At 40.9% G+C, this 13369-nt stretch overlaps 1 protein-coding gene across 50 annotated transcripts in view; it reads right to left on the reverse strand.

The window, feature by feature from the left end:
• The window catches only part of LOC6524977 (sodium channel protein para), a 68647-nt gene extending 56903 nt beyond the window's left edge, over nucleotides 1–11744 (reverse strand). For 27 of the 50 annotated variants that reach the window (XM_039375329.2, XM_039375320.2, XM_039375310.2 and 24 more), the window contains exons 1-5: nucleotides 11616–11743; nucleotides 5821–6446; nucleotides 3588–3676; nucleotides 3210–3400; nucleotides 318–350 (exon numbers count right to left, since the gene is read on the reverse strand). In XM_039375329.2, the coding sequence (XP_039231263.1) occupies nucleotides 318–350; nucleotides 3210–3359 (183 nt within the window). In that variant the 5' untranslated portion in view covers nucleotides 3360–3400; nucleotides 3588–3676; nucleotides 5821–6446; nucleotides 11616–11743. Of the gene's footprint in view, nucleotides 1–317; nucleotides 351–3209; nucleotides 3401–3587; nucleotides 3677–5820; nucleotides 6447–11615 lie in introns of those variants that run through there. The other 23 variants (XM_039375298.2, XM_039375218.2, XM_039375235.2 and 20 more) reach the window with 6 other exon arrangements.
• Between the last annotated feature and the right edge of the window lie 1625 nt (nucleotides 11745–13369).

A 13369-nucleotide genomic window follows, 5' to 3' on the forward strand; every position in this document is an offset into this window, starting at 1 on the left:
TGCACAAAGGAAACGAGGCAACAACAACAACAACGGAAAATGGCAAACGGAAAATTGTTCGGCTAAAGGAAAACGATTTGTGGCAATAAAATCGGAACTGAAAAAGCCACCAAAATAAGGTGAAATCATAAAACTTTTCCTTCGATTCAGATTAAGATTGAGATTGAGATTCTCTCCCGAGGCGTATGTGTGTGTGTGTGTGTGGGTGTGTTTTTCAAAGGTCGGGAAGTGTTGGGTGGAAAATTGGTGGGTGGGTTGGTGGTTTGGGTTTTTATTTGGGTGGTTTCTAGTTTTTTTTGTTCTGAGCAAAATCTTACTTCTTTTTGTTTTTTCTTGCGACCATATTGCGGCTGAAAGAAGATTCGGATTTGGTATTTGGTTTAGGGCATTCATTACGAGCATTTATCAAGTTCAAGTAAAAAGTAGCGTAGTAGTAGAGTAAAGTTCACATTCATGTTCGTTTTGGATTTAGATTTGGATTTTGATTTTGATTTTGGTTGGGTATTTCGTAATTTGTTTTTGATTGCATTATGCAAGCGCCGAATTTCGAATTTCGCATTTCGTCATTCATTATTGATCGTTTTTATACAGTATATTGATATTTATAAACATGGTAATATTCATTTTTTTTTTTTTTGGTCCAGACAGCGGCGCGCAAAAGTTTCGTTGAGAGAGAGCGTTCAAAAAGTAGAGAGAAAGTTGTAAATGAAACGAAAGAAGAGTACACGAAAGAAAAAACAAACGGTAGAAAGTGGTTATGTAGGCGAGCAGTTTTCAGTTTTTCAGTTTTTTTTTTTAGTTTTTCAGCATTATGTCAGGGGATAATACATATGGGATATCGTATACGATATTCGAATACGATATCTAACAATTTCATTTGCGCATCCTCGCAATGCAAAATGCAAAATGCAAAATTCAAGGATCATGTTTATCTGTATATCATGTGTTTTCACTGTATTGATTCTCCATTGATTTCTATATATTTCTATAGCTAGTGTTGGTTGAGTCTGTGTTTGCATTTTGTGACTGTTTGTTTTTTTAATGGGTGCTCAGAGGTCGAAGGTCGGAGAGGGACAGCGATAGAGATAGAGACAGATACAGATACAGAGACAGAGACAGATACAGAACTAGACTTAAGATTGAAAAGTTGAAAGTTAAAAGTGGAAAGTTTGTTGAGGTGCGCATGGGCTAAGTCGTGGCTTTTCTATGTGTGTGGGTGGCTTATGACAATGCGCTTGAATGGTTTTTACAAGATTTCATAGCTACGATCAGTTTGGGTCGATGCAGCTATACTCTTTAATGGATCCATGATGGCACATATCCTCGTTGGCAATTGCTGGTGCTTCAACTACAATAGTTGGCATTTCGATTTTCTGATTCATGGAATTTTGGTGCTTTGCTTTCTGCTATGAGTGCTGCAGCAAATAGAATCCTTGCCTTCATTCATTTACATAGTATTTATTCATTTCTTGCCAGCCTCCATTATTAATAGCATTAGTCTATACATCAGTATATATTTTTGATTGTCGACTCCATTTGTTTTTGAGTTTTTGATGATTCGATTGTTGATGGTCTGATATTAAAACTGAATACTGGCACTAATGATTGGTACACGTATTCACAGGCGAGTAGACTATTTACAGGACGGAATACCAGAAGATTTGCTGAGTGTGCTGAGACAAGGAGGACATGGGTTTCATGGACATGGACGCAGACTTGGCCAGTGGTTTCTATACCCAAGCCATTGAAGCTGGTTAAATGAAATCGAAAGAAATCGATAATTGATAATCGAAACGAAAATGAAGAATATAACTAAAGAGTTTGTAGCCGTCGACAAGTAGAATACGATAACGCTAACGATACGACAATGATAATGTAAAATCGTTTTTGGGGTTGCTGGCATTGAAAATAATATATGTATATGTTTACGCAATAATACAAAACAATTGATTAGGTAATCGGAATTAGGATACACATTAGAACACATTACGAAGCCAATGGGTTACAGAAAACACAGTTCTTACTCTCCAAATAGATAAAACAAGTAAACAAACCAACAAACGAACAAACACATACAACGATTATGGCAGGAAAGAATTTTACAGATTCGATAGTAATACGACGTTACGATATCGGTACGTACAGAGCATATAGGTGGTTGGATTTTTGGGTTAGATTTTTGGGTTATATTATGCTGAATACGAATACAAAATACAAGGAGTACATACAACCAAAGAAGTAAATCAGAAATCAAAAATCACTGTACTATTCTTTTAGACACTTTTACGTTTTGGAATTTTGTTGAACATAAAAATGAAGAAAATGAACTTAGAATCGAAACAAAGTTCGTTAGGTGGACGGTTATGCTGTTCTATGTTCATGTACTTGAGTTCAGTTGTAATGGGGTCTCTTAGCTACGATAAAAGATAAGAGTGGGTGAAATGATGGCTGAGATTACGGAAAACAGTAGACAGTAGACAGTTAATAGTAGAGGTCCAGGTAGATGGGTCAGAGAAAGATACATAAGATCTGCTTGGTTTGCATTTGGGATTGTTCGTTTACGGATTGGATGGCGGGGCTCAAGCACAGTGGATATTAGGGTGACGTGACTCTGAGATACATACGTATAACGATCGATGGATTCAATGGGTAGTAGCTGAATTTACAGAGGCGGATATGAGATACTGAAGGGGTTTTTAGATGGATATACGAGTATAAAGAGAACTGTAGACACAGAGGCATTTGATATTTGATATTTGATATACAGATACGTATACGGAGGATGACTGCTTGTGAATTGGATGCTTTCTTTTCATGTTGATAACTTCGGGTGGATATGTGTGTGTATGGGGTTGGTAAGTAGAACATATTCGAGTATTTGGTATATATATATATTATATAAAATAGACGTTCAGGCTTAAGTTGAAGCACGAACAAAAGCGCACAGTAGCGGCAATCGGTTATCGGTAATTGGTTATCGGCCATCGCTGATCTTAAATCGATCTGCAATCAGCTTCGACCGTTTGGCATTCGATCTCAATTGGAAGTCAATTCACTTAAGACGTAGAGAGAGAGATACACATATTGATACTGATACGAATACGGATACGGATACAGATACAGATACTGATACAGATACAGATAAAGAGTAGTAGAGTAGGCACACAAAATGGAGAAAGCTAAGCGCACATTCAGCTAGAAATAATTACCACCTCTCCCTCGGCTCTCTTTCTTTCCAGCTCCTTCTGCTTTTCATGTTCAGCGGCAATGCGTTGTTCGATTTGCACCAATGATTCGCGGGTAAAGGGACGGAACAAACTGCGTTCTTCCTCAGATATCGAGTCGGAATCTTCTGTCATTGTCTATGCGGCCAACGATGAGAGCCTTAGATTTCCAAGGCCTGTGAAAGAATAGAGGGAAAATATTACTAAACAGAAATTACTTCATTAATAGTATCTTATAGCAAAGCTTACAGTGCTATTATTAAATAATAAAAACTTCAATGCATTAAGTGCGTAATTAATATGGGTTCATATAAATAATGATATATATTATACTTCTATAGGGTATACATGGGGTTTACTTACATGAGGCACATGGATGTCGCCTGCTACATTAAAGCTACAACTATATCCGAGGCGCCATGTTCGATTAGCGCCCGCCGCTTAGCACGATGCTGCAAGTAGATAATGGGTAAATTAAACGCATTAGTTAGAGCCAGAGCCACGCTATTAAAAGTTAGTTATAGATTAGCGAAAAGGTTGCGACCTGAAGCTAGCACATTGATCCCACGGAGAGTGGAGAGTGGAGAGTGGATGTCGAAACCTCAACAGCTGACTAATTGGATTACCGCAGGCGGCGATTCGCATTAAATGAAATGCAATCAAAAGTGAAATGCAACAAACAAAAACAATGGCCAATCAATAAACGCCAGCACGCACACGCACGCACACACACACACACACCTGCGTTTTTTGATATCGCGACGTATGCAGCATTTAAACTACGGGAGACTTTTAAGCTAAGGATTTGAGAGAAAAAAATGGGATGTAGTGAATTGAGCTTTATACTTATGACTTTATTTGCGCCGCTCGCCTGTTTTTGATTTTATATTAACTTTAAAGAAATAATACAAATAATATGAAATACGCGTTAATATCCAATGGGATCTAGATTCGGTTACTACGGATGGTCCCGCGGTATTCGGATATTGGGCTTACATAAGCAGCCTCCGCTAAGGTCAAAGCACTCTTTTTCGATTTGCCAATCCGGCTGCGTGTGTGTGTGTGCGCGCCACTGTGTGTATGTGTGTGTATCGAGCATAAAAGTAGGTCAGTTCGATATTTCGCCACACTCACTCACACACACACACGCTACACACACTCGCACACACACAGCCACAGAGGCATGAAGCATAGGCAAGCGTTCTCACACACACACACAGAGAAGCAGTGGATGTGGCAAAAGGAGCATATATTTATGTGTGTCTGTTTCCATTCATGACACTCGCAAAATCCTGTTTGCCGAATTAATTTTTGGTCATTCGCTGGGTCGATGAGTCATGCGGAAAACCGCAAACAAAAATTGAAGTACAAAAGAAAAAAAACCCCGAGCCGGAATTTGTGTCAATATGCAAATGACACATGGCAAACACATGAGCGAAACGCGCTGAAGTTTTCCTTAGCCCACCAAGGTATCGATTTGGCGTTGGAACACAGAATATCTGTTAGCTTATTAATTGTTGAACAAAATTCCCATGGAGAAAAAGGACTAAAAAGGCCAAAAAAACAAACAGCAAAAAACTGAACGAAGTTTGCATGTTGTTAGTCAATGAATTTTGCATGGGAGAGCGCAATGGGCTGGCGAGAGAGAGAGAGAACCAGGACTCTTACTCTCTTTCTGCCTGCGCCGAGAGAGCAAGTGCTCCAGCGCTCTCTCCTTCGCACTCTCTTTTGTGTTTGCCGCCAACAAACACGGACTACAACAATACACTTTTTGGTTCCCTTTTCTCTTAACGAACCTCCATTCCATGTGTGCGTGAGCCAAGGAATTCCGTTAGGAAGTCCCCCTCACCCTCTCCACCTCCACCATTCATTTTTTTTCTCTTTGTCGGTTCGGTTCTTTTTTGTGTTTTGTGGCAGCTGAAAGTTTGCCCTCCAAAAGCCAGCAAAAGGTTGTAGCCCAAAAGCAAAGGGGCGTGCCAGTGGGCGGGACAAAAAGGGGCGCAGATACCCCATTGATATGGTCTTGAGGTCGGGCCTGGTTAACTGGGATTTTCACCAAGGACCAAGGACCAAAGAGGCATGACATAATCGAGCCAAGTTCATCAAGTCGCCCACTGCTCACAGCTCACACTTTTCTAGCTTATTCAAATATTGAAATACATGCGAAAGACACAATTGATTTCCAAAGTCTCTTTGCCATGCAGCGTAAATTGCCCATTTCGGTATGCTACATTAAATGGCAATCGATGGGAATCCCAAATGTGGGTTTGTAAAAATCTTTCGATAAAAAATAAGTAAATGAATTGCTTAGCTCTAAAGATTAGTCCAAAATAAGAGTTGAGTTTATTAGCCTGTTTGCTTTAACATTTGCAGTATATGTTAATTGTAAGAATTCATCAGAAAAGTGGTTTCAAGACTCGAAAGAACGTTTAGTTTTAAGAATTCAAGATTATTATAAATGAGAGTGAAATAATTGAAATTCAACAAAATACTTTATCTGGTTGGGTGTAATTATTATTAGCGGAATTACAAATTCCATGAAAATGATCGTAAATCGCCTGTGAAATCGATTTTTTCATTATTTACGATTACTCACCGTTAATCGATGTCTATCGATGTTGTGCCTGGCTGCTCGCTCTATCCGCTGATGTTGTTGTTGCAATAGTTGCTATTGTGGTTGTTGTTGTTCTTGCTGCTTTTGTTGTGAGGGTGCTTGCTTGTATTGTTGTTGTTGTTGCTGCTGCTAAGAATTGTTGCTGCTGTTAACTACTGTTGTTGTTGTGGTTGTGGCTCTGGCTGCTGCTGTTGCTGTTGTTGTTGTTGCTGTGGCTCACACATTTACGGGCACCAACACACACGCGACGCACTCACACGCATATGCATACATATACATAGATATATATATATATATATATATATATATGTATACTTTATATAAATATTTATTACGGAGACGAAGACGAATAAAGTTGAAGCGGTAGAACAAGTAGAAGATGAATTTGTTGTTTGTTTTGTTTTGTTTTGTTTTTTTTTTGTTTGTTTTTTGTTTTGTTTTTTATATTTGTATTTTTGTTTGCTTTTATTTGCTTTGGTTTTGTTTGTTAAATCTGTATTATCATTGGGTAATTGAATTGGTTTTTTATATAATTTTTTGTGTGGTTAACAAGACGACGCGACGTGTTGCCAAAAATTTTCATCAAACGTTGCGTTTTGTTCCCAGAGCTGTTTCAATTGATTATTGTTAGTATTAATATTATTTGTTGTACTAATACTACACCCTACTACTTTCTGGCTAATAGTATTATTATTATCAATATTATTTGCGGTTTCTCTTGCGGATTTTGTTTCAATATTGCCAGCGAACAAGTTGTTGAAACCCATAAAAGGTGACAGAAATAAAAACAATATTATCGGAAGGACAAATTTCGAAACATTTTTATGGCACACTAAAAAAAAAGCCTAGTATTGTTTGAATGCCTTTAAAGTATTTGTAATATTTAATATTTATTTCTATTTATACGTTGGCTTTTTATTTGTCCTTGTGCTCATCATTTGGATTATTTCATTAGTTTATTTGTTTACTTCCAATAAACTTGTTATATTTCTTTGATAAATATTTAATATTGGCTTGTAAATTGTACATGCTTCTCATTATGTTTTAGTTTTACACACTTGATGGCTTTCACTGAGACACTCGAAAAAAAAACGTTAAATGTGCACACTCAATTTGGCAGCATAATGTCTCACTGGTTTAGATGCACTGTAAAAAAAAAAAAGTGAGGCAGCGCGTTGCGAGTTGTTTGTGTTTATGCAATTTTCGCGCGCACGTGAAACGCAGAGCACCATTCGAAAGGACACAAAGGACTCGAAGGATACGGGAAAAGTCGAGCACTGAGCACTGAAGTAAAGTTCTTACATTGTGGAGAACTCCGTTTTTCGGGCGAATAAGGCAGCTGTGCGCCGTTTCGCCGCGACTTTCTTTGATTTTTCGAATTTGCCGCAAAAAGGAGCAGAGTGTGTGTGTGTGTGAGTGTAAGAGGTCCTTTCGCCCTAAAGCATTTGCCATGATGAATATATGTATGTATAACCACCCAAGTTGTTGTCAACACAGGTTTTGTTGTGCTACTTTGCCACCCTGTTTTTCGCTGCTTATCCTTTCGCCCTTCGCTATTCCTCGCCATTTACCACATACTCCTCGTACTATTCGCCTTCGCCGCCACTTGTTTTTTTTTACACTTTGGTCACTTATTCTATTTTTAGGTCATCACACAGCGCTGCCACCCGAAAATTGCAACAGTGGGCGATTATTTTTGGGCCTTTGGCACCAGTTGGACTGGTCAAGTCCAGTCCAGTCCGACTTGCGTTCATAACTAATGTGGCCCGAGTATATGGAATATATGGAATATATGGAATATATGGAATATATGGAGCAGCAGCTATAATCGCAAATCATGCTGACCCGCTTTTGGACGCAGACCAATCGATCCGATCCGTACTTTATCCAGCCCAGCGGTGGCGGGGTCACCAAGTCACCAAGTCAGCAGTCAGTCCACCCATTTGCACACACTTAGGAACTGCGTTTCTAATGTCCTTACAAATGAACATGTATGTATAAACAAATTGAAAGCAATGGAGTTTCAGTGTGTGTGTGTGTGTGTGTTAACTGGATTGGGGTCACCAAAGCGGGCAGTTTTTGTAGGCATTTTGGTAGTAATGCTTTTCAGCGAGAGCTTTTCTTGAAACTGCTATAACTTGAAAGAATAGTAGCACTTAAGAAGTTACCATTTGGTTACCTTACATTCTAAATTATTAAATGAAATGTTTGCTATAAATCATCATTTCTGGGTAACCTTTAATGTGCCAATTTCCCAAAATCCATGAGGTAGCCAATGATTTCGAACTAGTTTTGATCATGAGCCTTGGCCTTGCTCCTAATTGAATTCGCAGTGAGGATCTCCGCGGACATGCGACATTTATCACAGGTCGCAGGACGCAGGACGCATATGGCAATATTACCGAGAGAGCACAATCTCCTTATTGGATTGCGTCCTGATTGCAAGCCCTTGGGATTCGCACAATGGAAGCCAAAGGCCAGAGCCTTGCACACATGCCATTCGACTTGGGCTTGCTGGTTTGCTTTTGACCATTTGCACGTCACGTATTTAATAATTTATTTATGCAGCAATTTGGGTTATGTAAATTTTTTATACCGAAAACCCAACAAAGGCAAAGGGCGAGCAAAGAACAACAATGAGCCGAAAGCCAATTGAACACGCACAACCCAGGGGCAGATTGAACTGCCTGGTGACTGCTGGTATTTGGTGACTGGCTGGTATTCTTGGCTCTGGGGCATGGGAACACCTACCTCTCCATGGGATGCAATGGTATGGGGGTCCTGCGGAGCCTTCGCTCCGGGACAAGCTGGTGGGCAAGATGGAAGGCTGGTCTAACCCGCTGGGCATTGGACGAGCCGCTAAGTTATTAGTAACACCCATTTGAACTGGTCTTAATACTCCGGCACTTTTGGGGAAGGGGGTTCCCCACGCTATTTCACTAGATTTGCAACTTTTTGGCTTTCTTTAGCGCCCAGAAGTCGCGAACACAACACAAATAGCCACACGAATGACAGCTAGTGCGTTTTATAAACGAAAGTTTATAGATTTTGGCCAAGGAGGGTAACGTTTTCGCTTTCGATTCTGGGCCACAATTGCGTGTCCTTTCGGTTTCGACGAGGTCCTTGCAAGTTCTCGGCTAAAGGCACAAACATAGCAAAAAGCTGCATTTCAAAGTTGCAGCCATAAATGTTTAAACCATTTAACAGTACCTAGGTGTCTTCTTCTGGCAATACAAGTTAAATAAATAAATAAATGTATAAATCAATTTAGCATTTAGTTACTAACAAAAACTAGTTGAAAAGAGTTGAATAGGCAAACTATGTCCATTATTAGCTGCAATCTAACCTCACCGCTCGAGCGATTTGCAAAGCACTGAAATATTCTCTGAACGTTAATCGTTAGTAATAAACTTTGGAACCGACTACATGGTTTCCACAATCACGACAGCACTTTCGTGACAATAACTGCTTTAAATGACTGTCGTAAATCAAATATGAACAATTAGAATTATCCGCTTTTCGGGCAATTAACCGCCATGTCCTGCACGTACCTAGTACTTATGCATGTATGTACATGAGTGAATGGCTGTATTTCTCATCAGACATCAACTTCAAACTTCGCAAGCGTTGCACAATTTCGTATTTTAGTTCAATTTTTTCTGTTTTTTCTTTTTCTGTTTTTTCTTTTTTTTTTTTGTGCGCTAAGCCAAGGCAATTTGAGACACCCTTGTCCCTTTTACGCCAATCTCGCTCTCATCGTCGCTTGAATTTCGTCGCTCTCTTGAATTTATTTGCTCTCTCTCTTTTTGGAGGGCTCCTCGTGGCCTCGTCCTGAGTTCTTCGGAACCCGGTAAGCATTACCCAAAACCAAAAAGAAGAAAACCCAGTTCCCAGTTACCAGTTACCAGCTACCAGTTCCCAATCCCCAATCCTCAGACCCCAAGTCCTTTGCAGCTCGGCTCTTTTTGCGCACTGCACGAAAACGAAACGCGATATGGCACACGCGCGACTCGACTCGAATCGAATCGAGCAAAAAAGCACAGCAAAAGCAAGGAAAAAGCAAGGGAAAAGCAAGGGAAAAGCAAGGGAAAAGCAAAAGCAAAGGCAAGGCAAGAGGGGGTCCTTTGGCTCTACCCAGTTAGCAAGGCGCCCAACTGACTGACTGACTGACTGCCCGAGTTGCCCCACACTTACACACACACACAAACACACACGCACACATAAACAGCTCGCCCCCCATCAAAACCTCTCTCTCTCTCTATCTCTCTCTCTCTCTCTCTGTTGATTTTCGGGGCGAGTTAAGTTGAATTGTGTTGTGTTGTGTTGAGTTTCGTTTCGTTTCGTTTCGTGCTAGCGCATATGCGCGCTCCAAAAAGGAAAAAGGCTGGCAAAAAAGGACATGCCAGATACACATAACCTAAACAGCAGGCGATATCCACACGGAGTGTGGAGTTCAAAAAGCGGGTGGAGGGGGGGAGAGTAAAGGCTGTAAAGGGGGGCGACATCGCCAACAGCAACAACAACAACAACAACAACAAGCAAAGGAGCAGCAACAAAGGACACTCGAGAACATATACAAGAAAACCGACCGAGTCACGAAAAATCGAAAGTCCGCGGCACACACATAGTCAACTTTAGTTTCTTCTGCTTCTTCTATTCCAAAATCAATGTGTGTGTGCGTGTGTTTGTGTGTGTGTGTGTGTGTGCCCTGCAATTTGTTGTAACCATTTTCGTTGCCTACTTTTCCGGGCACTTTGCTCTAAACAACAAACCAAAAGTTTTCAACGACTAAACGATGAGTTCGAGCGGGATTTCGGGGGGGGGGGGGGGGAGGGGGTTACTCTGCGTAACACGTTGTGTGTGACGCACACAAGCACAAACTCGCACACACACACACACACACGCACACACAGACACTCAGGCACGAAACACAGAGAGGCGCACTAGGCGTATACGCAATCGTTGCTGGTTGCGGCCACATCAAGTATACGCCATGGCTAACACGCGCTTTAGCACAATTAAAAAAAATTTTACCGAAAGTTGGGAGTGCAAAAAAAAAGAGGATTTTTCAAGTGAATTGCAGAGATTATGCTGAGCTTTTACACACTTAACACACACTCGCTGACTTCCCATGCGCCACTTTATATACATTTCTTTTTATTTCGCCAATGCAGCCAAGTGAGTAGTTCATTTCATTTTTTCCTTTTTTTGACTTTTGTGTTTTCCTGCTGGCTGGCTGCTGGTTTTTCTTATTCTTCCTTCCTTGCTGCCTTTTTGCTTCTCTTTGATTATTTTGGTTTTTTGGGTCACACTCACGGAAAAAAAACTATGCAAAAAAATGGTGCCTGATTTGAGGAGGGAGAACTTATGTAAAACTTTCTTTGGAATTGGCTCCTCGCTGAATCGCCTGCCTGCGCACAGCTCAAGGCACTTCTATATATTGCTTATACATATACATATATTTAAATATATATATATATATATTTGAGTGGCATGGCAAGTGTGTGAACTTTGTTCAAATTTTTTGTTCCTTTTTGGTTTTAAAACAGGGAACTCAGTGCTCGTGGTTTTCTCGTCTGTGGCAATTTTCATAGCTCTGTGTTTGAAGTTCGAGGTTTCTCATTTTATTATTATATTTTTTTTTTCGTTGGCTCCTGCCTTTTCTACTTTTCTACTTTTTTTTTTTTTTTTTTTTGTGGTGTTTGCTATTTGCTTGTTTCTTTTTTTGTGATTTTATTTTGTGGCTGCTGCTGCCACTGGTGCTGCTGTTTCGTTACCCGTAATCCGTTCGTCTCCGTGGTTTACTGAAACTGTCAGCTGCCGCAGCGCGTGTGCGTCCGCAGAGTGCGACTTTCGTTCAGTTTTGCTCGGCCCTCGGTTCGTGGCGCATTCGTCACGCCTTCGGCCTGCGACGATGGGCATTCGTCACAGTTCGGCGACAATCGGCGACAATCGGCGACATTCGGCGCTGTGCCACTTTCCACTTACAGGACCGCGTAGTCGTCGTCACTCGAATTCGGATTCCGGATTCGGAATTTCTGCGGCTGAGAGCAAGGCGCGCGACATTCCGCCACTCGGTCATTGGGACAGGCCCAAAAGCAGCGCAAGAACAGCCCAAGGAAGCCAAGAAGAAGCCCAGGCCAGAAGGGCTGCGAAAGGGACACGCCAGCTATGCCATCCACGCCAGGATAACAAACTGGGGGTTCGGCCATCGGCTGGCGGGGATTGGGGATTGCCGATTGCCGATTGGGGGGTAACTCGGAACAGGGAACCGAGAACTGGAAACTGAGAACTGGGAATCGGGGCGGGTGGCAAGTGGCAAGTGGCATACGTCAGGCGGACTGGCAAAGCAAAGACAAGGCACCAAAGACGACGAACAGGACGAGGACGAGGACGAAGACGAAGACGAGAAGGAGGACGAGGAGTAGGGCAAAAGATGAAGGATGGCGGGGGCAAGACCAAAGGAAACGAGCAAACCATGTGGCTTTGCATGGGGCATTCGAAAGTGCAGCTGCACTTAGAGCTCGCAGTCAAATGGGCAGAAATGTTTGAAAGGTGCCAAGCAGCTCCTTTAAATAAAAAATATTTTGCCATAAATATACTTAAAAATAACTGCAAGCAACCAACATTTGATAGAAAGAAACTTAAGCGTATAAATTACTAATAATATTTAATTGGGACATGACAAGAATTACTTTTGTACGCAAAGAAACAACTAGTAATTACCCAGAAAGTTTAGACTTTTCAAGTAATATATATATAAGTTAAAAGTAAGTATATTATAAGTAAAAGTAAATATGAGAAACAATATTTATTAAAATCATTTAAAGGAAGAAGTTTGAAAATAGTATTCAAGCCATCTCGATTTTAAAGGTTTTCATAACAATGCCATTGTATTCCATACATATTCCTACTTGACTTTTATTAGGTACAAATACATCTTATTTATTTATTTATTTATTTAAATAATATTTAAAACTTTGTAGTGCTTTATGGGACCTTTAGACACCTTTCAAAATAATATGCGATTGTGGCAAGCATATTTGCATGACTGCCCCAAATTTGTGGAAATTAGTTTCGCTCTATTCTCGCGCTATTCTCGCTCCATCGCATTTGGCCGACTGGCAATTGCGGCTAGATGGGCTAAATGCCGCAAATAGTTAATTGTTTTCTTTGTGTGCGCCACTTGGCCCCCTCACCAATTAGCCGGAAGTGCTAATGGGCCCCAAGGTGCCGGCGATCGCTCGGTACTCGCCCCCCCTCACTGCCAGTTGATCTACCTAATTGCAGGCAAACATTCGAATGTCCTTTAAGGACTCCTGTATATATATATGTATATATATATATATGTGCATATAAATAATTGAGTGTGTGTGTGGTTGAGGGAATTTGAACAGCGTCAAACGGACAAACAATAACTTCAATGTCGCAACAAATGACAATATTTACGCCAACAAGCAAGCTGCCCCGCCCACAAGATATTAGCCCCCTTTCTCCTTTCTCCCCACTCCCCACTCCCCGCTCCCTGCTC

This window comes from Drosophila yakuba, chromosome X (assembly GCF_016746365.2).
Source record: "Drosophila yakuba strain Tai18E2 chromosome X, Prin_Dyak_Tai18E2_2.1, whole genome shotgun sequence".
Lineage (NCBI taxonomy): Eukaryota > Metazoa > Arthropoda > Insecta > Diptera > Drosophilidae > Drosophila > Drosophila yakuba.